At 45.5% G+C, this 25,838-nt stretch overlaps 2 protein-coding genes and 1 pseudogene across 5 annotated transcripts in view; all 3 read left to right on the top strand.

Annotated features, from left to right (window-relative positions):
* The window catches only part of LOC112216723 (lissencephaly-1 homolog B), a 47,786-nt gene extending 46,611 nt beyond the window's left edge, over positions 1-1,175 (top strand). For all 3 annotated transcript variants that reach the window (XM_024376742.2, XM_024376744.2, XM_024376745.2), the window contains exon 11: positions 68-1,175. In XM_024376742.2, the coding sequence (XP_024232510.1) occupies positions 68-141 (74 nt within the window). In that variant the 3' untranslated portion in view covers positions 142-1,175. The remainder of the gene's footprint in view (positions 1-67) is intronic.
* Positions 1,176-4,653: 3,478 nt separating this feature from the next.
* Positions 4,654-5,631, top strand: LOC112217239 (annotated as a pseudogene).
* A 641-nt stretch (positions 5,632-6,272) lies between these two features.
* On the top strand, positions 6,273-25,838 carry mntb (MAX network transcriptional repressor b). Of its 2 annotated transcripts, none has more exons than XM_042300032.1 (5): positions 6,273-6,604; positions 13,099-13,708; positions 16,342-16,495; positions 20,203-20,395; positions 24,993-25,838. In XM_042300032.1, exons 1-5 carry the CDS (start codon positions 6,532-6,534, stop codon positions 25,745-25,747), a joined length of 1,785 nt encoding a protein of 594 aa, XP_042155966.1. In that variant the 5' UTR covers positions 6,273-6,531; the 3' UTR covers positions 25,748-25,838. The 2 variants fall into 2 exon arrangements, with proteins under 2 accessions (XP_042155966.1, XP_024233205.2); XM_024377437.2 differs by having other exon boundaries at positions 6,275-6,604; positions 24,990-25,836.

Consider the following 25,838-nt stretch of genomic DNA (forward strand, 5'->3'; position numbering starts at 1 on the left):
TTCCACAGTTCTGCCTCCACCCAGTCCATCTTCCATTGTCTCTTACATCTGTATCTCTGTCTTCCAGATATGCACCGGACTGCTCCATACGTGGTAACAGGCAGCGTTGATCAGACAGTCAAAGTGTGGGAGTGTCGCTGAGTCTGCCTGCAACCTCCCTATCCTCATCCTCCACTCTACCCCACAACCACCTCTTTTCCCACAAACTCACCGCAGCCTCCTCCTTTATCCCCCCCAAACAGCAGCCCTATAACCCCCCTCCCCCTATCCTACCCTGTCTCTTTGACACTCACCTAAGCCCCACCTCTCGCACTCCATACCATGGTTACCCATGCTCTCCGCCCTGCCCTGTTCAAATAAATATTGTCCTTTTATGTAAATTATTCTGGATATAGAGTACGCTTAATAAATGTTACACACTAACACACACATTCTCTCTCACACACACACTAAAAGAGAAAAGTATTCCTTGCATGGTGAATTCACCCAAAACTTGTATACTGTAAATTTGCATACCGTTGTCATGACGTCCTGATGGGGGTAAATGGTTTGTGTTCTGTCCCAGTGGATGCTGGGTAATTGTGACACAGTGCACGCAACCCAATCACGTATGTCCTTTAAGGGTTTTATTTAGTATCTTGCCTCCGCTGTTATAGTCTGACGCTACCTGGGAGAGAGGGAAGGAGTGTGAAAGAAGGAAGAGAGGATGAAGTGGGGAGGAGAAGGGGTAGAATAAAATATGTGGGGGGGGAGCGGGGGGGGAAATAGAAATGAACATTTAGTCCTTTAGTTGAAGTGACAAAGTGTGTGCGCGTTTGTTCATCTGCGTGCGTGCAATGCGTACTGTACCTGTGTACATAGGATAACCTCTTATCATTATCTCTCTCTCTCTGTGGTCGTCTGTTTATACAGATGTAGAGAATTGTGTGGAGGCAAGGCTTCTTTCCCTCTGTTTTTACTCCCTCTCTTTCTGACTGACCGACTGGCTTCTAGTAGCTACTCATAGGAGTATGCTCACTAAGTTCTGTGCGCTCGCTCGCTATTTCTCTCTTTCATATACACATACACTCATACTCACACAGATGCACATACACACGCACAGTAAAATTGTGTATCAATATATCTGGATGTCATTGTTTGCACCATAATTAAAAAATAAAAATCTGTAAATATAACGTTGGCCTTGTTTTTAATTTTTTTTTAAATCAATGTTCTACAAGTTTTGCACAGCTTCAGGACGCCAAACTACAGTACCGGTCAAGTTTGGACACCTACTAATTTATGCGTTTTTCTTTATTTGTACTATTTTCTACATTGTAGAATAATATTGAAGACATCAAAACTATGAAATAACACATGGAATCATGTAGTAACCAAAAACGTGTTAAACAAATCAAAATATATTTTAGTTTCTTCAAAGTAGCCACCCTTTGCCTTGATGACAGCTTTGCACACTCTTGACATTCTCTCAACCAGCTTCACCTGAAATGCTTTTCCAACAGTCTCGAAGGAGTTCCCACATATGCTGAGCACTTATTGGCTGCTTTTCCTTAGTCCCACTCAGCGCAAACCAGATGGGATGGCGTATCGCTGCAGAATGCTTTGGTAGTGTAATGGGAATTTCAATGTTTGTGCTTTTCTTAAAACTCATTTCGGTGTTCTAATAACCAATGGATGTGTTCATGCAAGTGACTGATTTAACGAATCCTCACTTATCAGTATCTGGAATTTGGCAGTACACCCAGACCTTAGTTTGAGAACGAGAACAAAAAATATCTCAGTTTCAAGGTTCTCGGCTTGGAGAGAAGAAGTTGTGCGGTATTGGTCTGTCACATGTTATGAAACAAAACGGTAATGATTAAGGAATTATGCTAAATCATGCATATATATAACTTGTCTGTGTATAGCCGTATATAAGACAACTGCTGGGTTTGCCCAAAGTGAGCTCCTGATTGACATGTGCCATGCTGCATTGATTTGATTGGAACCTCTCCAGCGCACTGACCAATAAAGGATGATTCATTTAAGATTGACTTTGAGTGTTCCTGTGAATTTCCATGACCGTAGCCATACTGGTTATGTGTGCCTTGAATTCTAAATAAATCACTGACAAGAGTCACTAGCAAAGCACCATCACACCACCACTTTGTAGCAATTTGACCATGAAGGCCTGATTCACGCAGTCTCCTCTGAACAGTTGATGTTGAGATGTGTCTGTTACTTAAAATCTGTGACGCCTTTACTGTATTTAGGCTCCAGTCTGAGGTGCAGTTAATTGTCGATTTCTGAGGCTGGTAACTAATGAACTTCTCCTCTGCAGCAGAGGTAACTCTGGGTCTTCCTTTCCGGTGGCGGTCCTCATGAGAGCCAGTTTCATGATAGCGCTTGATGGTTTTTGCGACTGCACTTGCACTTTGAAGAAACTGTAATTTCTCTGTTATTTGAGCTCTTCTTGCCATAATATGGACTTGGTCTTTTACCAAATAGGGCTATCTTCTGTATACCACCCCTACCTTGTCACAACACAACTGATGGGCTCAAACGCATTAAGAAGGCAAGAAATTCCACAAATTCACTTTGAACAAGGCACACGTTAATTCTAATGCTTTCCAGGTGACTACCTCAATATTTGTATTTATTTATTTAGTTAAGAACAAATTCTTATTTACAATGATGGCCTAAAATGCCTCATGAAGCTTGTGAAAATGCCAAGATAGTTCAAAGCTGGCATCAAGGCAAAGGGTGGCTACTTTGAAGAATCTCAAATATAAAATATATTTTGATTTGTTGAACACTTTTTTTGGTTACTACGTGATTCCATATGTGTTATTTCATAGTTTTGATGATTTCACTATTCTGCAATGTAGAAAATAGTAAAAAATTAAGAAAAACCCTTGAATGAGTGGGTGTGTCCAAATTGTCAGGTCACCTTATTAATAATGCACCGTTCACTGCTCAAACACACCTGCTCACTCCCTCCCTCCCTCACCCACAGAGCTATTACTGTATCACGGAGGACCGTATCTTGGCAACAGTTGCCACGACGGTGAATGCATGAGCACCTTTTGCAGCCTTTGTAAAGAGAGAGAGAGGTGGATTGTCAATCCCTAAGTCAACAACAGACTATGGGAGGCACACAGTACTATTCTATTCCACATCAGGTAACTGATGCGAGCAGTAGAATCAGATTTTAAAAAAACATTAAAATACACCTTATGAAACAGCGGGGACTGTGAAGAGACACTCACAGGCACTGACACGCATACATATGATAAGACACTCTACAAACACGTACACATGGAAGAGTAGCTGCTGCCTTGGCATCTTGGCTAATGGGGATCCTTAATAAATACAAATACACTATTTTCTTCCTACAATTTTGTATCAAAAAGGGGAAATGGGAGGAGAGAACGGAGTAAAGGAGGTGGAGTTCAAATGAAGGATAGAGAGAAGATAGAAAGGGGATGAGAGGAAGGATGGAGTGTGAAGAGGTTAGAGGAGAGACACCTACCTAGACCCAGGTTGCCCTGAGTTGAACTCTGTTTCTCCAGAGAACCACAGGAACAGAAACTCTAGCCTACTTCTTTCTCCACACCCGCAACATTGTGAGACTAATCCCAGAGATAGTCCTGGTTTGTTGTCATACACATGCTAATTTGGTACAGTATTTATCAGTTGATTTGATTGTTATTTTGTCCGAACGGAGAACAACAGATTTGGCGTGTACGTGTCTGTCTGTGTCTATCCCCAGTTCATTCGCTTGTGCTCTTTCCCTGTCTCTTCATGAATCTGTAGCATTTTCCTTCTGTCTCTATATTCTCTTTCTTGCTTGCTCTCATCTATATTGCTCTCTTCCCTCCCTTTAGTAGTGTCGGTGTTCAGTGTTAATGAGGAGGGTAAATGGCTGAACCTTAAATATATCTGCACTCATCGATTGATCAGCACCTTTTCTGTCTGTAATCAACATGGAGGTGGAATATTTCTCCCTGAACTGATCATAGTGAATCATGCATGGCTTTGGTATGTGTGCATTTTGTGGCTTTTTCTGAGGCCAATGTGCTCATTGAGTCTCACACACAAACGCTTACACACAAACACATACTCTTTCACACCTACATTGGTGGTAGGGGATAATGTCTGGGTACAGTGTTAATGAGGAGGGTAAATGGCTTATCCATACGCATGTGTGTGTGTGAGAGAGAAAGAGAGAACGAGCGTGCAGTAAAGCTAGAGCAGCCCTTACGCACTTCTGAGCAGTTGTTATGATTGGTCGAGACAGTCCGACTCTGTGATGAGAGCAGAGGGTATTCCACTGAGCTCTGTCCAATCACAGACTGTTACCATGCAGGGACACACACTGTACCAGCACATCCACACACACACACGCTGTACATGCATAGTCAACAACTCATATTGACACACACATGCAAGTCCAACAACACACACACTGGTTCCCTCGCTTGTGTTGAAACTCTGAGCCATCCCCCGAGTCTCAAAAATGACAACATTAGGGGTGAGCGTGTGGGAGGTGAGAGAAGTAGAAGAAGGAGTGAAAGAGAGTAGCTGGGAGCGGCATAACGTAAAAGAGTTAGGGAGAGAGAAATAGAAAGTAAATGGTAGAGAAATAGAAAGTAAATGGTAGAGAAATAGAAAGTAAATGGTAGAGAAATAGAAAGTAAATGGTAGAGAGAGAGAGAGAGAGAGAGAGAGAGAGAGAGTGAGAGAGAGAGAGAATGGCTGGCCATTGAGGTAGTATTGCAAGTGGCAACAACTACAAAAATGCCTTAACATCAAGACAATGACCATCTGATTTTTTACAAAGTAAATCAATGGGCAGTGAGATCCATTAGTGCTGCTTTCTGCTGCTGGTCATAGTGGTCTGGTAGGATGTGGAACGGCCAAGATGGCCGGGTCCATAGCAGATACCGAGGAGTTGGAGAAGTAGCTGAATGACTAGACTCCTTAGAAGTTGACCAGGAGGTGTGTGGAGCTTATATTTTAAAAGTAGGAGTGTGGTCTTAGCGGAGTTGCTAACAAGCAAATGATTCTGGGTTTTCAGGGATACAGCTAATTCAACCTAGCTTCCTTTTTTTTTTGCTGAAAACCGGATGTGGGAACTCCACTCAAGCGTTTTCTTGTACGCCTGCTATGTTAGGTTAGGAGGAGAGTCACGAAAAGAAGGACGACACACTGCTTGGAATGCTATCTGCGCTTTTTTCGGAAGGGCAAGAAACTTGAAGGCGTCTGCAGAGAGATCATCAGAATGTGGGCAGAGAGCTCTTGCAACCAAGAACAAATATGATATTGACGCATTGACCATTGCCAGTCTAATAGATTAGCAGGCTCAGATTGTGGTGAACCAGAAGTCCAGAAAGAGGAAATAAACTAAAGAAGCAATCCTGGCTCAATATGCCAATAGCTGCCCCCCCCCCCCAGTGGTGATAAATCCCTGTTAAACAACTCCAACATGGAGGAGGTTCTGAACAGGAGGAAGCAGCAGAGGGACCAGGCTAAGACTTACATAAGAGGAAAGAAACAGACAAGATACATAATGAAAAGGATAAACTAGCCAAGCAGGACAGGAAGGGCAACGAAAAGAAACGCACACAAAAAGGGAAACACAAAAGATAAGAAAAACAAATGACACTTTGGGACACTGTCAGGTGAAATGTTTTGTTCCCGAACAAAAACACGTCTATTTTTGCCTATCCCATAGTAGCACTATAGACATTAAAAGCAGATTAGCATTATTGCAAATATAAAATGACATCTTTATGTTGTCGAGCAGATGCCCCGCCCCCCTCTGTGTGACTGACAGGTCCGGGCGCGAGGGAGCGCATGTAAATGAGCCGCGCTCGGGCGGAGCGGGTGCCCATGTGGACAGGCACCATGCCTTGTTGTTCTGTGCACTCATTGGCCAATTCGCATCGACATGTTTTAATGCGCTGCGGGCCAGGGGAAGGGCTAAACCCTGGAGAGCGGTCCCGAGTGGATCACACGGACGGAATCTCTCAGGGACTTCAGAGTCCCGCCAGGCGTTGATGCCACGCAGTTTAATGTCAAAAAGCGACCCAAACGCTTTCATATTCATAGACGCAATAAACGTTGGACTTTTGGAGCGATGGTGTCTGGCCTGTAGTGTGTGCAGGCAGCAGGCCACAGGCGGTATAACCCCTCTGTTTGGTTCTGATGTCCTCTACATACAGTAGCGCTCACCCTGCCGTCTTTTACCCCAGGCTGTAGTAACAGGGAGGGGTAGAAACGTGGAGGGCGGGCCCTGACTGCATTCGCCTTGTAATGTATTCCCGTGATCGCATCGCCATCTTGTTGCAATCCCTCTTTTACGTGTGAGAAAGCATTTATCCAAGGAATATATTTTTACTCCTTTTCTTTCCGGTGAGAGGAAGAAAGGAATAAACAAAGTGCGCGTTCGTGTCTGCTGCGTTCCAGACAGTGCTCCCCGGCGGATCTCGGCTGTGCCTTTTTTCTTCTGTCCTGGGCGATCGGGTAGCCTACGGTGAGGGGCGCACGATGAGCATCGATACTCTTCTGGAAGCGGCCAGATATCTGGAATGGCAAGCCCAGCAACAACAGATCACACATGGTAAGAAAGGCGTACTCAGTTGGGAACCGGCGGGGGGCTGCGGGAGTTCACAGTCTAGGTAAACCTTTGGAATAGCAGGATTAGGCTTGGTCGGTATATTGGGGGGTCCACACCTACTTTAACCCCGAACGGTCATGCATTCCCACCGATCAGCCTAGGTCCTGCTGGGAAACATCGTTTTCACTCAATAGCCTGTTCATGGACCCTTTATCGGTCATTCATGAACATAGCCTGACTGACCCTCTATAGTTTGACTAATGCATTTATTTTCATTTATCAATACGGGAGCAGGAGGTATTTTTCTACCTCGGTTTCCGGGTTAAATCCCAGCTATATATAGCTTTGCTGCTACTAATATGCGCACTCTGTCTATGCGTGGCTAGTTATGCTGTATCTACTGACATATTGCCGCGCGTTCTGTATTTGTTTCGGGTTGGCTCCAAAGCATGTGTTGTTGCTTGCTACAATGTTGCAACTGTGGATCACACACACACGCGTGTTACTATGTTACAACAGTACATTACATGTACTATGTCGTCATTAGTCTTCAGTCTTTTATACTCTTGGAAATTCTTAACATGTTTTGGGCGTAAAAGATCAAGTAGGGTGGGTCGAGTAGGGTTATATTTGTAGCTTGTTTTGCAGTAGTAGACTAATGATTGCAGAATTTTGGCAAGGCTATTGATGGTCGATGTTGCAATCTGGTCTCAAAGCATTTCGTATTATTCGTTATATAAATCCGAGACACTATTTAACATGATATGTTATGTTTGGTATGGTTACATAACATATATTAAGGCAAAAACGAAAGAAGGGTGGTTGGTTGAGGTGGACATGGGTGGGTGTATAATGCGAAGTCTAGCAACCCAAAAGTTGTCAGTTCAAATTTTATCAGACAACTTTATCATTTTTGATAAATAGCAACTTTCAATTACTTACTACATTTGAGCTACTATGCAACAACTTAGCATGTTAGTTAACTTAAAAACGTACCCAAACCCCTGGCCTAGCTAACGTTAGCCACCTAACTAGAATTTGTAACATATCATACGTTTATCAAATTCATAACATATATTATGAATTGTAATTTGTAACATATCGTACGAAAATAGGTGCTGGACATCCACAAATTAGTACATACCATACAAAACATAACATATCATACTAAATGGAGTGTCTCTACGTACAGAATAATACAAAATGATCTGATACCAGGTTGCATAGGGCGGTGGCAGGCAGCAGAACAACCGGAGAGGCTCCTGCAAGCAGGCTCTCTCTTTTACATAATGCTCTGACATTGCTCAGATATCTTATGACACTCCGGGGCGGGACACACACACAATCTTACTCCCTGTCCAGCTGTGTGTGTGAAACGTCAAACACAGCATGGGTGTCCGTTTAACGGGGTTGTGAACTGAATCACAGTTATTCACAGGATATTTCATCGACGGTTGGTGATTTATCGCCACATATTGGGAAGAAGGCTTTTTGTTTCACTCATCTGGTGACGTGTCAGTTCATCCTCACGCCCCTAGTGGCACATGCATACCGTGTGCCTAAGAGGACCTGCCCCCGACCACCACGTGCATGCCAGAATGACTGGCGCACAGGTCACAGTGGGGGGGAAGTAGGGCAACCCCCCCTTTTCTCTCCCTCTATCTCTTCCTTTTTTTTCAAATTAAAAGTATATGGACACCTTTCTCCCTCTCTCAATGAAAGAGTTATGTAATTAATGTTAGCATGTTTTTAAATCTGGAGCAGGGCTGAAAAGAAACAGTGTGTGTGTGTGTGTGTTGCATGTATGTACACTACATGACCAAAAGTATGTGGGCACCTGCTCATCCAACATCTCGTTCCAAAATCACAGACATTAATATGGATTTGGTCCCCCCTTTGCTGCTATAACAGTCTCCTCTCTTCTGGGAAGGCTTTCCACTAGATGTTGGAACATTGCTGTGGGGACTTGCTTCCATTCAGCCACAAGAGCATTAGTGAGGTCGGGCGCTGATGTTGGGCGATTAAGCCTGTCTCGCAGTCGGCATTCCAATTCATCCCAAAGGTGTCCGATGGGGTTGAGGTCAGGGCTCTGTGCAGGCAAGTCAAGTTCTTCCACACCAACCTCAACAAATCATTTCTGAATGGACCTGGCTTTGTGCACAGGGGTATTGTGATGCTGAAACAGGAAAGGGCCTTCCCCAAACTGTTGCCAAAAAGTTGGAAGCACAGAATTGTCTAGAATGTCATTGTATGCTGTAGCGTTAAGATCTCCCTTCACTGGAATTAAAGGGGCCTAGCCCGAACCATGAAAGACAGCCCCAGGGGTTCGATCCCAGGCTGTGTCACCACCGGCCGGAGCCCTATAGGGCGGCTCACAATTCGCCCAGCGTCGTCCGGGTTAGGGGAGGGTTTGACTGGGGGGGGGTCCTCCTTGCCCATCGCACTCAAGCGATGACGGGCCGGGTGCCTGCCAGCTGACTTCGGTCGTCAGTTGAACGGTGTTTCCTCCGACACATTGGTGCGGCTGGCGTCCGGTTAAGCGAGCAGCGTGTTAAGATGCAGCGTGGTTTGGCGGGTCATGTTTCGGAGGACGCATGACTTGACCTTTGCCTCTCCCGAGCCTGTTGGGGAGTTGCAGCGATGAGACAAAATCACAACTACAAATTGGGGAGAAAACGGTTGTACAATTCAAAAAGGGGAAAAAAAAGAACAACAAAAAACCAGCCCCAGACCATTATTCCTCCTCCACCAAACTTTACAGTTGGCACTATGCATTGGGGCAGGTAGTGTTCTCATGGCATCTGCCAAACCCAGATTCGTCCATTGGACTGCCAGATGGTGAAGCGCGATTCATCACTCCAGAGAATGCGATTTCACTGCTCTATAGTGTCCAATGGCAGCGAGCTTTACACCACTCCAGCCAATGCTTGACATTGCACATGGTGATCTTTAGGCTTGTGAGTGGCTGCTCGAGCATGGAAACCCATATCATGAAGCTCCCGACGAACAGTTCTTGTACTGACGTTGCTTCCAGAGGCAGTTTGGAACTCGGTAGTGAGTGTTGCAACCGAGGACAGACGATTTGTACACACTACGCACTTCAGCACTCGGCGGTCCCGTTCTGTGAGCTTGTGTGGCTTACCACTTCGTGGCTGAGACGCTGTTGCTCCTAGACATTTCCACTTCACAATAACAGCACTTACAGATGACCGGGGCAGCTCTAGCAGGGTAGAAATTTGACAGACTGACTTGTTGGAAAGGTGGCATCCTATGACGGTGCTACGTTGAAAGCCACTGAGCTCTTCAGTAAGGCCATTCTACTGCCAATGTTTGTCTATGGAGATTGCATGGCTGTGTGTTCAATTTTATACACCTGTCAGCAACGGGTGTGGCTGAAATAGCCAAATCCTAGCCTCCCGGGTGGCGCAGTGGTTAAGGGCGCTGTACTGCAACGGCAGCTGTGTCACAAGAGACACTGGGTTCGCGCCCAGGCTCTGGCGTAACCGGCCGTAACCGGGAGGTCTGTGGGGCGACGCACAATTGGCCTAGTGTCGTCCGGGTTAGGGAGAGTTTGGCCGGTAGGGAAATCCTTGTCTCATCGCGCACCAGTGACTCCTGTGGCGGGCTGGGCGCAGTGTGCGCTAACCAAGGTTGCCAGGTGCACGGTGTTTCCTCTGACACATTGGTGCGGCTGACTTCCGGGTTGGATGGCGCTGTGTTAAGAAGCAGAAGGTTGCCAGGTGCACGGTGTTTCCTCCGACACATTGGTGCGGCTGGCTTCCGGGTTGGATGGCGCTGTGTTAAGAAGCAGTGCGGCTTGGTTGGGCTGTGTATCGGAGGACGCATGACTTTCAACCTTTGTCTCTCCCGAGCCCGTACAGGAGTTGTAGCGATGAGACAAGATAGTAGCTACTAAACAATTGGATTCCACAAAATTGGGGAGAAAAATGGGTAAAAAAACAAAAAACAAAAAAAATTAATAGCCAAATCCAGTCATTTGAAAAGGCGACCACGTATGTACGTATGTACGTACGTACGTATGTATGTGTGAGAACTTTTTCAGAGCGGAAGAGAAAGGTCAGGGAGTCTGGAAAGTGTGCTTATCTCCCCCCGTTGCAATGCAGAGATCCATCTCTCCCTCCCAACCTACCTCTTGTTTTCTCATTTACTTATCCGTTACTTTCTAAATGTAATCCATTAGTTACTAGTTACCTGTCCAAAATTGTAATCAGTAACAATTTTGGATTAGCGGAATCTAATTACTTTCAGTTACTTTTAGACAACTTTTTAGACCAAAATGAATATTGCCAATTGAATTAGCGGAATCTAATTACTTTCAGTTACTTTTAGACAACTTTTTAGACCAAAATGAATATTGCCAATTGAATGACATACATATATGTATATGTCCTTTATCCTAATTATGTATGGGTTATGTAGGATTCTTCTAACTCATTGCTTTCTACTTCAATAGAGATATTCATTTGATTAGGCTATATCTTTAGGCTGTTAGATTTCAAGTCATTCCAATGAATTTAATACCACTTGATCTTCAAGAATTGGACTTAGAAATATATAGATTAGCCAAATAGTTTTACCTGAGCATAACCCCAAAACAAAGGACTTATTAGCCTACTCTGTTGTTTAGGATTTTGTTGTCATGAAGAGCTGATTGGGCTCATTGCTTCGAGTTGCAATATAAATACTGCTATCATGGAATGGCATGCTTTGTGCACTACCCAACTTTTTTGTTGTACCTTTATTTAACTAGGCAAGTCAGTTAAGAACAAATTCTTATTTCCAATGACGGCCTATTTGCATGTGAAAATGAATGAAATATGCTACATTTGTCATAGGCCTATTGTTCACGGTTTTTGTTGGTGACACTTTGATACCTTGATCATTTGCAGCTTGTTTAAAGTCTATCAAAAGTGTGTGAGTTTGAGCATGTTAGCATGTTAGCCTATGAAAAAAAATCCCAGGACAAATTAGATTGAGCAATAAAAGCCCCAGTCATGGTCGTGTTATAGGAAACTCATTTTTGCCCGTATGTAAAGCACAATACCACGGAGGAGTTTAGAAAGGAGGAACGCCCTCAAACGTTTATTCCACACAGACTGGATACTCACGATGCAGCTGTTGCAAGAGCACATTTTTCACTGGCTGTCCACTGGTTGCAAAAACAATGCTTGAAAGGCAGCTTAAACTTCTACAATTAAACCATATTATTGGGTTAAAATACAGACATAGGCCTACATTTGTTTACAGCCTTCCACAACAACGTGCTCCTGAATGGCGCAGCGGTCTAAGGCACTGCATCTCGGTGCAAGAGGCGTCACTACAGTCTCTGGTTTGAATCCAGGCTGAATAACTTCCGGCTGTGATTGGGTGTCCCATAGGGCGTTGCACAATTGGCCCGGGTTTGGCCAGGGTAGGCCTTCATTGTAAATAAGGATTTTGTTCTTAACTAACTTGCCTCGTTAAATTAAGGTTGAACAAAAACAATCCGTAAGGTGCAATTAGCTAAATGAGAGAGCAGCAGTGTGATTCACATCATTGGGCTATGTAGACATATCAATAATGAGTGATATCCATATCGCCCGTAGGCCACACCCCTGCTGTCGTCCTTATCTCCAGTTGGATGTACTGGATAATCCTTGGATACTGACAGCAGTCACACCATTGGACTGTAGCCTACAAAAGCCCTTTCCCGCGATTCATCAAACCCATTCGGTGTGTCATCAATATGGTCTCTGACTTGTGGTCAGACTCGCTCAGGTGGAACAAACTGAAACTTGTGCCTTTTTTCAATGTGTGTGTGTGTGTGTGTGTGTGTGTCTGTCAAACTTCTAGCAATGTTCACACAGTTGGTTTTGTAACTGTATGTACAGTGTATATTTGATATGTAGTACATTTAAGCATGAGTGAACTCCGTGGTGTCACCTTTTTTAGTTAGTGTTCTTGCCTGTGGGATCCCTCGTATCGTGTGCATCTAAGTTTGCCTTGGATCTATTGTTACTGCCGTTTCATTGAGCATGCTCATTTAAGACATACCCCTTTTGTCTAGTGTGTCTGCTGTGTGCTGTGTTTATTGATGTGCATATGTGTTGACCTGTGTGTGTACGTGTGCATGTGTATATGCGTGTCAGCTACACCGTGTTTGGTGTGCATTGCGCATGTTGCCGGCTCCAATGACACCGCTGAGTAGACCCATTCAACCCACCAGCCTATCACAGGCCTGGACCAAGGGCTGTCAGAGAGAGACCCTGTCCTCACGTCCCATCGGTCGGTCTGCCTCTAGGATGACATCATTATGTGTGTGTGTGTGTGGGGTGGTGGGTGTTCACCACTTCACCTAAGACAGTTTTGTCTGTGAGATATGAATTCTACTACATTTTTGTACTGCTATACGAGATGAAGCCTTGAAGTGCCTAAATTTCTAACCATCATCCGCCTCTCTCTTTCCTCCTATATGTTATTCTTCTCCTCGCCCAAAGAGGAGGAGCGTTGCAGAGAGAAGGCGGAGCTTCACAGCCGGGAGGCAGAGTCCAGACGAGCAGAGGTTGTGACCTGTGCGGACCAGCCAATCAGATTCAACCATGTCACCTGGGGGCCATCACAGCATTGGCCTGAGTCATCACAACATTGTCAGCACCAGCACCTCTCTCCCTCCTCTCACCCTCTTCCCCTCTCCCTCCCTCCTCCCCCCATCTCCATCGCTGTCATCCCCATGGTACCCGTTGTCACAGCTACGCCCTCTGTACCGCCCCTTCCCGTCATCACGACGATCGCTGCTGCGGCAACCTCGCTCCACCTCGGAGGCACCCAGGTGATGAAGGGAGGCTCCTCCCCTACTCAGCAGCAGCCAATCCAGCGCCAGCTGGCAGCCCAGGTGAAGGCGGAGCCTAACTCGATGACACCACAGACGGGCGGAAGCCCTAGCCAATCCCAACCTCCAATTCAGATTCCGTACCCGACCTCCATCATCACCAAAGCCGCTTCCCAACATGCACTACTTCCACAGCAAGCCATTCCCACGCAGCCACGCCCAAACGGAACCATCATGGATGACCTGAGAGGGTTGGACGGGAAGAGACGACCTGGAGGGTGAGAGAGTCCTCGCTTTTGAGGGCATACATTTTGCATGGATTTTCACTGATCACCGACTAAGGATAATAAAAACGACATTTATTATAGAGTAGTTATTTAGGATGCAAGGTGATTTGTAGATCAGCCAGTCAACAGTGGAACACCACGAGTGTAGTTGAACAAATTAGAATGTCATCGAACACGCACAGTGTAGTCAAACATGATGGCGTGTCATCGAATATGCACAGTGTAGTCAAACATGATATCATGTAATCGAACACGCACAGTGTAGTCAAACATGATATCAAGTAATCGAACACGCACAGTGTAGTCAAACATGATGACATGTAATCGAACACGCACAGTGTAGTCAAACATGATGTCATGTAATCGAACACAAACAGTGTAGTCAAACATGATGGTATGTAATCGAACACAAACAGTGTAGTCAAACATGATGTCATGTAATCGAACACAAACAGTGTAGTCAAACATGATGTCATGTAATCGAACACAAACAGTGTAGTCAAACATGATGTCATGTAATCGAACACAAACGTGATGGCATGTCATCGAATACAAACAGTGTAGTCAAACATGATATCATGTAATCGAACACAAACATGATGGCGTGTCATCGAACACAAACAGTGTAGTCAAACATGATATCATGTAATCGAACACAAACAGTGTAGTCAAACATGATATCATGTAATCGAACACAAACATGATGGCGTGTCATCGAACACAAACAGTGTAGTCAAACATGTCATGTAATCGAACACGCACAGTGTAGTCAAACATGATATCATGTAATCGAACACGCACAGTGTAGTCAAACATGATGTCAAGTAATCGAACACGCACAGTGTAGTCAAACATGATATCAAGTAATCGAACACGCACAGTGTAGTCAAACATGATGACATGTAATCGAACACGCACAGTGTAGTCAAACATGATGTCATGTAATCGAACACAAACAGTGTAGTCAAACATGATGTCATGTAATCGAACACAAACAGTGTAGTCAAACATGATGTCATGTAATCGAATACAAACAGTGTAGTCAAACATGATGTCATGTAATCGAACACAAACAGTGTAGTCAAACATGATGTCATGTAATCGAACACGCACAGTGTAGTCAAACATGATATCATGTAATCAAACACGCACAGTGTAGTCAAACATGATGTCATGTAATCGAACACGCACGGTGTAGTCAAACATGATATCATGTAATCGAACACGCACAGTGTAGTCAAACATGATATCAAGTAATCGAACACGCACAGTGTAGTCAAACATGATGTCAAGTAATCGAACACGCACAGTGTAGTCAAACATGATGTCATGTAATCGAACACAAACAGTGTAGTCAAACATGATGTCATGTAATCGAATACAAACAGTGTAGTCAAACATGATGTCATGTAATCGAACACAAACAGTGTAGTCAAACATGATGTCATGTAATCGAACACAAACATGATGGCATGTCATCGAATACAAACAGTGTAGTCAAACATGATGTCATGTAATCGAACACAAACATGATGTCATGTAATCGAATACAAACAGTGTAGTCAAACATGATGGCGTGTCATCGAACACAAACAGTGTAGTCAAACATGATGGTATGTAATCGAACACGCACAGTGTAGTCAAACATGATATCAAGTAATCGAACACGCACAGTGTAGTCAAACATGATGTCATGTAATCGAACACGCACAGTGTAGTCAAACATGATGTCATGTAATCGAACACGCACAGTGTAGTCAAACATGATGTCATGTAATCGAACACGCACGGTGTAGTCAAACATGTCATGTAATCGAACACGCACAGTGTAGTCAAACATGATATCATGTAATCGAACACGCACAGTGTAGTCAAACATGATATCATGTAATCGAACACGCACAGTGTAGTCAAACATGATGTCATGTAATCGAATACAAACAGTGTAGTCAAACATGATATCATGTAATCGAACACGCACAGTGTAGTCAAACATGATATCATGTAATCGAACACGCACAGTGTAGTCAAACATGATATCATGTAATCGAACACGCACAGTGTAGTCAAACATGATGGTATGTAATCGAATACAAACAGTGTAGTCAAACATGATGGTATGTAATCGAACACGCACAGTGTAGTCAAACATGATATCATGTAATCGAACACGCACAGTGTAGTCAAACATGATATCATGTAATCGAACACGCACAGTGTAGTCAAACATGATATCATGTAATCGAATACAAACAGTGTAGTCAAACATGATGGTATGTAATCGAACACGCACAGTGTAGTCAAACATGATGGTATGTAATCGAACACGCACAGTGTAGTCAAACATGATATCATGTAATCGAACACGCACAGTGTAGTCAAACATGATGGTATGTAATCGAACACGCACAGTGTAGTCAAACATGATGGTATGTAATCGAACACGCACAGTGTAGTCAAACATGATGACATGTAATCGTACACGAACAGTGTAGTCAAACATGATGTCATGTAATCGAACAGTGTAGTCAAACATGATGACATGTAATCGAACACGAACAGTGTAGTCAAACACCAACAATTGGTGTGGAAGTCAGTTTTTATACAGATGTTGCGTTTTGCAGAGCTGGAACCAGAGAGGTGCACAACAAACTGGAGAAGAACAGAAGAGCTCACTTGAAGGATTGTTTTGATACACTGAAGAAGAATGTTCCAAACGTAGATGAGAAGAAGACCTCCAACCTCAGTGTTCTACGCAGTGCCCTGCGATACATACAGGTAGGCTACATGTGTGTGATGTTAGGGTGGTGCATTCTCCTTTTCTCTTTCCCTCTGCCTTTTATCTTGCTTTTCTTGTTCTCATTCTCGCTCCCAATTCAAATAAATGTTTGTTTCTTTATTAGCCAAAATTCACAGAAAACATAGCGATTAGAGCTGTATTCTAATTAAGCTACCATTTCCTTTTTCTCTCATTCCCTCCCTCCCTCTCTTTTCCTGGATCCTTGGCCACGTGAGTTGAGAGCACATGGCTAAAGCGAGCTCAGTGACGTCAACCCCCCCTCCCTCCCTCTGCCCCGCTTGGCTATGCCCCTCCCTCACCCACATGGCAGAGTGAGAGAGACACACTGAGCACACTCTGTTCTGCTGCTGCTCAGCTCTTTGTCTCTACCTCCCTCTCTCTCTTTCTGTCTACCTCTGTTTCTCTCTTTTTTGCACTGTCATCCCTCTTTCCTTCTCATGCTTTCTCTTTCCAGTTATTACATCCCTTTCTCTCTCTTTCTCTCCTCCCCCTCTCTCAATTTCTGCCCTTTAGAACACTTGGTAACCATAGAGACAGGCGGCAGGTGGTCAGAACACTGCAGGAGGTCCAATTCTTTACTCAGTGTGTGTGTGTGTGTGTTTGTGTTCCGGGTGTATTTATATAAGGATGTGTTTGTGGAATTGTGTGTTAAGTCTGCAGGGTTTGTACTCACACCAGCACAAAATGAAAAATATTATGCTGATTGATGATGAGGATCATGATGACGAAGGCTTTTCAAAAATAGGTGCTGTGGTTGTTTTGAGGAAGATATCTCCGGAAGCACACTGGTCACTGATACAATGATATCTGGGAGGGTATCGGCAGGAGATCTCCATCCTAGTGATGGAGAGAGAGAGGGGGAGCAAAGAGAGATGAGGGAACCTTAGAGGGTGGTAGGAGATACACTTCATGGCCAAAAGTATGTGGACACCACTTCATATTAGTGGATGTCTATTTCAGCCACACTCGTTGCGGACAGGTGTATAAAATCGAGCACACACATGCAATCTCCATAGACAAACATTGGCAGTAGAATGGCCTTTACTGAAGAGCTCAGTGACTTTCAACGTGGTACCTTCATAGGACGCCACCTTTCCAACAGATCAGTTTGTAAAATATCTGCCCTGCTAGAGCTGCCCCGGTCATCTGTACGTGCTGTTATTAGGAGCAACAATGGCTCAGCTGCAAAGTGGTAGGCCACACAACCTCACAGCACAGAACCGCTGAAGTGTGTAGCGCATAAACATTGTCTGTCCTCGGTTGCAACACTTACTACCGAGTTCTAACCTGCCTCAGGAAGCAACGTCAGTACAAAAACTGTTCGTCGGGAGCTTTATGAAATGGGTTTCCATGGCCGAGCAGCCACACACAAGCCTAAGATCACCATGCGCAATGCCAAGTGTCGACTGGAGTGGTGTAAAGCTCGCTACCATTGGACTCTGGAGCAATAGAAACACATTCTCTGGAGTAATGAATCACACTTCACCATCTGGCCGTCCCACGGACGAATCTGGGTTTGACGGATGCCAGGAGAACACTACCTGCCCAAATGCATAGTGCCAACTAACGTTTGGTGGAAGAGGAATAATGGCCTGGGGCTGTTTTTCATGGTTCAGGCTAGGCCCCTTAGTTCTAGTGAAGGGAAATCTTAACATTATAGCATACAAAGACATTCTAGACGATTCTGTGCTTCCAACTTTGTGGCAACAGTTTGGGGAAGGTCCTTTCCTGTTTCAGCATGACAATGCCCCCATGCACAAAGCGAGGTCCATACAGAAAGGGTTTGTTGAGATCGGTGTGGAAGAACTTGACTGGCCTGCACAGAGCCCTGACCTCAACCCCATCAAACACCTTTGGGATGAATTGGAACACCGACTGCAAGTCAGGCCTAAACGCCCAACATCAATGCCTGACCTCAGTAACGCTCATACCTGAATGCTGCGGGGACTTGATTCCAATGTTTCTACATCTAGTGGAAAGCCTTCCCAGAAGAGTGGAGGCTGTTATAACAGCAATGTTCCTACATCTAGTGGAAAGCCTTCCCAGAAGAGTGGAGGCTGTTATAACAGCAATGTTCCTACATCTAGTGGAAAGCCTTCCCAGAAGAGTGGAGGCTGTTATGACAGCAATGTTCCTACATCTAGTGGAAAGCCTTCCTAGAAGAGTGGAGGCTGTTATAACAGCAAAGGGAGACCAACTCCATATTAATGTCCATGATTTTGGAATGAGATGTTCAACGACCAGTCCACATACTTTTGGCCTTATAGTGTATATGGAAGTGGGGGATGGCGGAAAGGAGAGGGGGATTGAAGGGGAGATTAAGGAAGAGAGGGGAGTAGTCAGCTGGATCAGTAAGCTGGAAAACAACCAATTACATGACTCTTTAGATGAAATTCCACCTTTATATATCTTCCAATTAGATTCCTCCTTATAAACTGTCACTCTCCTGCTCAACCGCAGAAACCCTTGTGGATGTTGTTACCAAGGAAACGGCTATGTGTGGCAGCTGTTGCCATGGTGTTGGAGAAGCAAGTAGACCTAATGAGCACACACACACACACCAACCTGCGTTTTCCTCTCCTGCACCACCATGCGTGTCATCATCGGGAAGGTGTGTGTGTTGAGCTGGTCTGTTCACCAACACACACAATTACACCAATACACACAGTTAGACAAACACACTCGCAACCAGACACCGAGCCAGTTGGTCAATGAATAGTCAGTGGTGCACTGAGAGAAGGAAAGGCTATCATACATATAGCTATCAAAATGACTTGTTTCATTTCTTCGCTGATATTGATGAATGAATATGCAATGTAAAAATGAATGATGTCTCACATGATATAGGATTATCAATATGATTAATGGTACAACAAACCACACAGACTGTAGAAGCGTATAGGCTAATCATGATCACTGGACTACACACACACACACATATCTCTCTTACAAAGCTCCAGTAACACCTCTGCAGAGAGAAATGGGAGCCCTTTGAATGTTGAGCCGGAATGGCGTGTTCCTGGCTAGCAGTGAATGTAGTGTATTTGGAGGGGTGGGGAGAGAAACTGACCTCGCGTGTGGACTCCATCACGTGCCTGCTAAGAGTAAACCGCTTTGCTCACTGAACTCAGTGCCCTGTAGTCGGATCATGTGATGTCCCTCTCTCTCCCTTTTTCGTTTGTTTGCTATCCGTCTTCTCCTCTATCCTATCTCTATTATCGCCGCCATCTTGTGATCTTCTGTTCTCTAACTCTTTCTTTCCACCCTGTGCTCTCTCTTCCTCTCTCACTCCCCCTTTCTTCCTCTCAGCAGAGTTGCGTGTGCCTGTGTTTAGGAGCCCCTCAGACCACTCAGTAACTTGGTCCGAGAACCATTTGTCTGCATGACTACTGCACGCCTCTCTCTCCCTTTTCCTCCATCACGTCTTCCCCTCGCTCCCTGTCATAAGTTTACTCTTCTCATCTCCATGTTGTCTGGAGTGCACACACGCACACGGTTGGGTCAGTTCTGGGCAGCTGTTATTGGTTTACGTGAAATGTGTGTTTGCATGTGTGTTATGAGCAAGGAGTGTGTTAATGTCCTTTTCTCAGACTTTGAGAATGAGTTTAATTTACGGTAATGTGTAACAAGTGTGTTGGTATTACATATGCTGATGTGTGTGTGTGTGTGTCTCCCTGTCCCCCAGACTCTGAAGCGAAAGGAGAAGGAGTATGAACACGAGATGGAGCGTCTGGCGAGAGAGAAGATCTCCACGCAGCAGAGACTGGCTGAGCTGAAGAATGAGCTGAGTCAGTGTATGGACGTTATGGAGATAGACAAGGTTCTCAGACAGACCGTACAACCAGAGGACGACCAGGCTTCTACTTCTACTGCCTCAGGTACACACACACACACACACATTTGCAGAAGAAAGCATGCTGTGTGCATACCAGGGTTTCCGTCAGAAACACATTTGACCGTCATGCTTATCAGTCTATAGCAGCATTTCCCAAACCTGGTCCTGGGGACCCCAAAGGGTCACCTAGCACTACACAGCTGATTCAAATCAATCAGCTAATCATCAAGCTTTGATTATTTCAAAATCAGCTATATAGTGTTAGGGCAAAAACCAAAACAGGGACACTTTGGGGTCCCCAGGACCGAGTTTGGGAAATGCTGGTCTACAGGTTAATTTGCATAATATAGTGGAATTAAATTGCTGTGTGTGTATTTTCGTTAGGCTACATGATGACTATCTTTTTTATCCAACACAACTGTCACACGTACACAGCATACAGAGCCTATTTTGAGCAGGATGTTTCTCCTGCAGCTCCTCGGCTGGTGCTGCTGAAGTACAACGCTTGCTTTTGTAAAAGCCCGTTCATTGTGCAACAATTTGAAATGCAAACTTGTGTTAAGTTTTGGTGAACAATTAAAAAGAACTAGGCCTACTATTTTTATTTCTCAACTGGTAGCCTAATTGAAGCACGCCTCCCATTCACCATTAAGGTGCAGGCAACAGCCGATCAGTGCGTCACCACCACTTTACAATGTGAGCTGGAGGCAGTATGCATTCTGAAAACACAGGCCTACTTAATAGTTTGAAACCTGACTGTTTTACTTCATATTAAAAAGGCATGTCTTACCTTGCTTCATAGGAGCCTATAGGCAAATCTGACCAGGGACGTTTTACCTTGCTTCATAGCAGCCTATAGGCAAATCTGACCAGGGACGTCATACCTTGCTTCATAGGAGCCTATAGGCAAATCTGACCAGGGACGTCTTACCTTGCTTCATAGGAGCCTATAGGCAAATCTGACCAGGGACGTCCTACCTTGCTTCATAGGAGCCTATAGGCAAATCTGACCAGGGACGTTTTACCTTGCTTCATAGGAGCCTATAGGCAAATCTGACCAGGGACGACTTACCTTGCTTCATAGCAGAGCAGCCTATAGGCAAATCTGACCAGGGACAACTTACCTTGCTTCATAGCAGCCTATAGGCAAATCTGACCAGGGACATCTTACCTTGCTTCATAGCAGCCTGTAGGCAAATCTGACCAGGGACGACTTACCTTGCTTCATAGCAGAGCAGCCTATAGGCAAATCTGACCAGAAACGACTTACCTTGCTTCATAGCAGCCTGTAGGCAAATCTGACCAGGGACGATTTACCTTGCTTCATAGCAGAGCAGCCTATAGGCAAATCTGACCAGGGACGACTTACCTTGCTTCATAGCAGAGCAGCCTATAGGCAAATCTGACCAGGGACGACTTACCTTGCTTCATAGCAGAGCAGCCTATAGGCAAATCTGACCAGGGACATCTTACCTTGCTTCATAGCAGCCTGTAGGCAAATCTGACCAGGGACGACTTACCTTGCTTCATAGCAGAGCAGCCTATAGGCAAATCTGACCAGGGACGTCTTACCTTGCTTCATAGCAGCCTGTAGGCAAATCTGACCAGGGACGATTTACCTTGCTTCATAGCAGAGCAGCCTATAGGCAAATCTGACCAGGGACGACTTACCTTGCTTCATAGCAGAGCAGCCTATAGGCAAATCTGACCAGGGACGACTTACCTTGCGTCATAGCAGAGCAGCCTATAGGCAAATCTGACCAGGGACGACTTACCTTGCTTCATAGCAGAGCAGCCTATAGGCAAATCTGACCAGGGACGACTTACCTTGCTTCATAGCAGAGCAGCCTATAGGCAAATCTGACCAGGGACGACTTACCTTGCTTCATAGCAGAGCAGCCTATAGGCAAATCTGACCAGGGACGACTTACCTTGCTTCATAGCAGAGCAGCCTATAGGCAAATCTGACCAGGGACGACTTACCTTGCTTCATAGCAGAGCAGCCTATAGGCAAATCTGACCAGGGACGACTTACCTTGCGTCATAGCAGAGCAGCCTATAGGCAAATCTGACCAGGGACGACTTACCTTGCTTCATAGCAGAGCAGCCTATAGGCAAATCTGACCAGGGACGACTTACCTTGCGTCATAGCAGAGCAGCCTATAGGCAAATCTGACCAGGGACGTCTTACCTTGCTTTAGGAGCCTGTAGGCAAATCTGACCAGGGACATCTTACCTTGCTTCATAGCAGCCTGTAGGCAAATCTGACCAGGGACGACTTACCTTGCTTCATAGCAGAGCAGCCTATAGGCAAATCTGACCAGGGACAACTTACCTTGCTTCATAGCAGCCTATAGGCAAATCTGACCAGGGACGTCTTACCTTGCTTCATAGCAGAGCAGCCTATAGGCAAATCTGACCAGGGACGTTTTACCTTGCTTCATAGGAGCCTATAGGCAAATCTGACCAGGGACGACTTACCTTGCTTCATAGCAGAGCAGCCTGTAGGCAAATCTGACCAGGGACGACTTACCTTGCTTCATAGCAGCCTATAGGCAAATCTGACCAGAAACGACTTACCTTGCTTCATAGCAGCCTGTAGGCAAATCTGACCAGGGACGATTTACCTTGCTTCATAGCAGAGCAGCCTATAGGCAAATCTGACCAGGGACGTCTTACCTTGCTTCATAGCAGCCTGTAGGCAAATCTGACCAGGGACGATTTACCTTGCTTCATAGCAGAGCAGCCTATAGGCAAATCTGACCAGGGACGACTTACCTTGCTTCATAGCAGAGCAGCCTATAGGCAAATCTGACCAGGGACGACTTACCTTGCTTCATAGCAGAGCAGCCTATAGGCAAATCTGACCAGGGACGACTTACCTTGCGTCATAGCAGAGCAGCCTATAGGCAAATCTGACCAGGGACGACTTACCTTGCTTCATAGCAGAGCAGCCTATAGGCAAATCTGACCAGGGACGACTTACCTTGCTTCATAGCAGAGCAGCCTATAGGCAAATCTGACCAGGGACGACTTACCTTGCTTCATAGCAGAGCAGCCTATAGGCAAATCTGACCAGCGACGACTTACCTTGCTTCATAGCAGAGCAGCCTATAGGCAAATCTGACCAGGGACGACTTACCTTGCGTCATAGCAGAGCAGCCTATAGGCAAATCTGACCAGGGACGACTTACCTTGCTTCATAGCAGAGCAGCCTATAGGCAAATCTGACCAGGGACGACTTACCTTGCGTCATAGCAGAGCAGCCTATAGGCAAATCTGACCAGGGACGTCTTACCTTGCTTCGTAGGAGCCTGTAGGCAAATCTGACCAGGGACATCTTACCTTGCTTCATAGCAGCCTGTAGGCAAATCTGACCAGGGACGACTTACCTTGCTTCATAGCAGAGCAGCCTATAGGCAAATCTGACCAGGGACATCTTACCTTGCTTCATAGCAGCCTGTAGGCAAATCTGACCAGGGACGACTTACCTTGCTTCATAGCAGAGCAGCCTATAGGCAAATCTGACCAGGGACGACTTACCTTGCTTCATAGGAGCCTGTAGGCAAATCTGACCAGGGACATCTTACCTTGCTTCATAGGAGCCTGTAGGCAAATCTGACCAGGGACATCTTACCTTGCTTCATAGCAGCCTGTAGGCAAATCTGACCATGGAAACATGGAGGCAAATCTTTTATAGACCTCATAGGCGATGCGTGAGTTTCAAATTTGGGGGTACCTTATAATTTCTCCTCCCATTTCTATCGATCTGTGTGCCAGTCATGATTTTCACATGCACATTTTCCTGGAACAGTTACTATCTAATAATACCGTTTTTGGTTTCTCATAGTCATGGTCACGTGGCTCATCGTAAAAATGTGAAAGTAAAAAATGTAACTTATGCGAGAGCACGTCACAGTGATACACGTGATCCTTTGGCAGTTAAAGAAACGAGCGCATGGAACTCATAGCCTATAGGCCAATGCAGCGGTAGTCCTAGAACTTCCATTGTCAACTAAGTCGAAATACATAAAACCGACAAATAAAAAAACATGATCAATTCAGGTTGATTCACCTCTCTTATCTCTTATTTATTGACAGGAGTAATTATTTATAATTTGAATTATTTTATAATTTTGTCTACTTCCTAGCCTATTTGACTCGCCGCCTATGAAAGACTTCATGTGCCATTTCTCTCCTCTTCTATTGGTTTTCATATCAACTTTCTTCCGTTGTCCAGAAGCCAAAAGGGTTTTAACACGTTTTCATCTCTATCACAAACTGCTCTTCTCAGTTTCACTGTTTAGAATGGACTTTTCCCTCAAATTACATTTTGGTTTGAAAATGGTGTTTTATTGGCTACTTCAATACAGGAGTTGCATGTGCTTCTAAAATGAATGACCATAATCTATATGTGATTTCTGTCATTCTGAGCACTGTGAGTGGATGCCCTAATGGGTTTCGCACCCAATGCATATGGGTCCGGTAAATTTGTCAGATGGACGGTATATTAAAATCTTCCCGTTCACGTTGTCCAGCGCCACAGAAACCCTGGTGTAAGACATACATGTCAATATGTGTGATGTGTTCTTATAGTGACATGTGCTGTATGAGTAATCGCTCTCCCTCTCTTTCAGAAGGAGAAGACAACTTTGACCAGGACATTGATGAAGACCTCTCCCCTCCTCCTCCACCCTTCTCCCTCCCCATTATACAGGCCAAATCATTCCTCACTCCTCACCTCTCCATCACACACAAGAACCTTTCCTCTGGGGTTCTGACCAGCCCCTCCCTCTTGCCCCCCTCACCCCCAAGCTATCGCCCCCGCCCCCCACCTCACCCCCATCCGACCGTCCAAGTCTCACCCAAAGTCATCACCCACCCTTCCGTCATCCAGGCTGTCAATCACGTCCTCCCGGCTAATCACAAACACCTTACGCACATCGCTCCCTCTCCCAGTCCTGCCTCCTCCATCTCGCAGCCAATCACAGCAGCCGCCGCCGCTGCCCACCAGACAATCACGGCCCAGCCCATCGGACACATCACCGTCCACCCTGTGGCCCACCTGGGGGGTCCCCTGCCCCCCCACATGTACCCCCAGGGATTGACGGTCTCCCAGCCCACGGTGTTGGGGCATATCACCCACACCTTCACCCACCACACTCTTCCCCACGTCCAGGCTAGCCATGCTACCGCTAACGTGCCCCAGGTCAATGGGGCGGCTGTGCCTGGCCAGTGTGGCTCGACCCTGGGGAAGCCCACAACCATGCTGGCCCACCACCACCACCACCACCACCATCACCACCCACAGCTGGTGGGACAAACCACCGTCCTCAACCCAGTCACCATGGTGACTGTACCACCCTTCCCTGTTAGCACACTCAAACTGGCCTGAGAGACAGGACAGGGAGGGGAGAGAGTGAGAGGGCGCGAGAGACAGCGGGAGGGAGGGAGAGAGAGGGCGCGACAGAGAGAGAGGGCACGAC

This window comes from Oncorhynchus tshawytscha, linkage group LG17, assembly GCF_018296145.1.
Source record: "Oncorhynchus tshawytscha isolate Ot180627B linkage group LG17, Otsh_v2.0, whole genome shotgun sequence".
NCBI classification, from domain to species: domain Eukaryota; kingdom Metazoa; phylum Chordata; class Actinopteri; order Salmoniformes; family Salmonidae; genus Oncorhynchus; species Oncorhynchus tshawytscha.

What these genes read in the sequence shown, in the direction of transcription:
- mntb (XM_024377437.2), top strand. Translation starts at nt 6,532, where the DNA reads ATGAGCATCGATACTCTTCTGGAAGCGGCCAGATATCTGGAATGGCAA. An exon ending in GCAACAACAGATCACACATG is followed by an intron (nt 6,605 to 13,098) that starts GTAAGAAAGGCG and finishes CCTCGCCCAAAG; the next exon opens with AGGAGGAGCGTTGCAGAGAG. An exon ending in GTGCCCTGCGATACATACAG is followed by an intron (nt 16,496 to 20,202) that starts GTAGGCTACATG and finishes CCTGTCCCCCAG; the next exon opens with ACTCTGAAGCGAAAGGAGAA.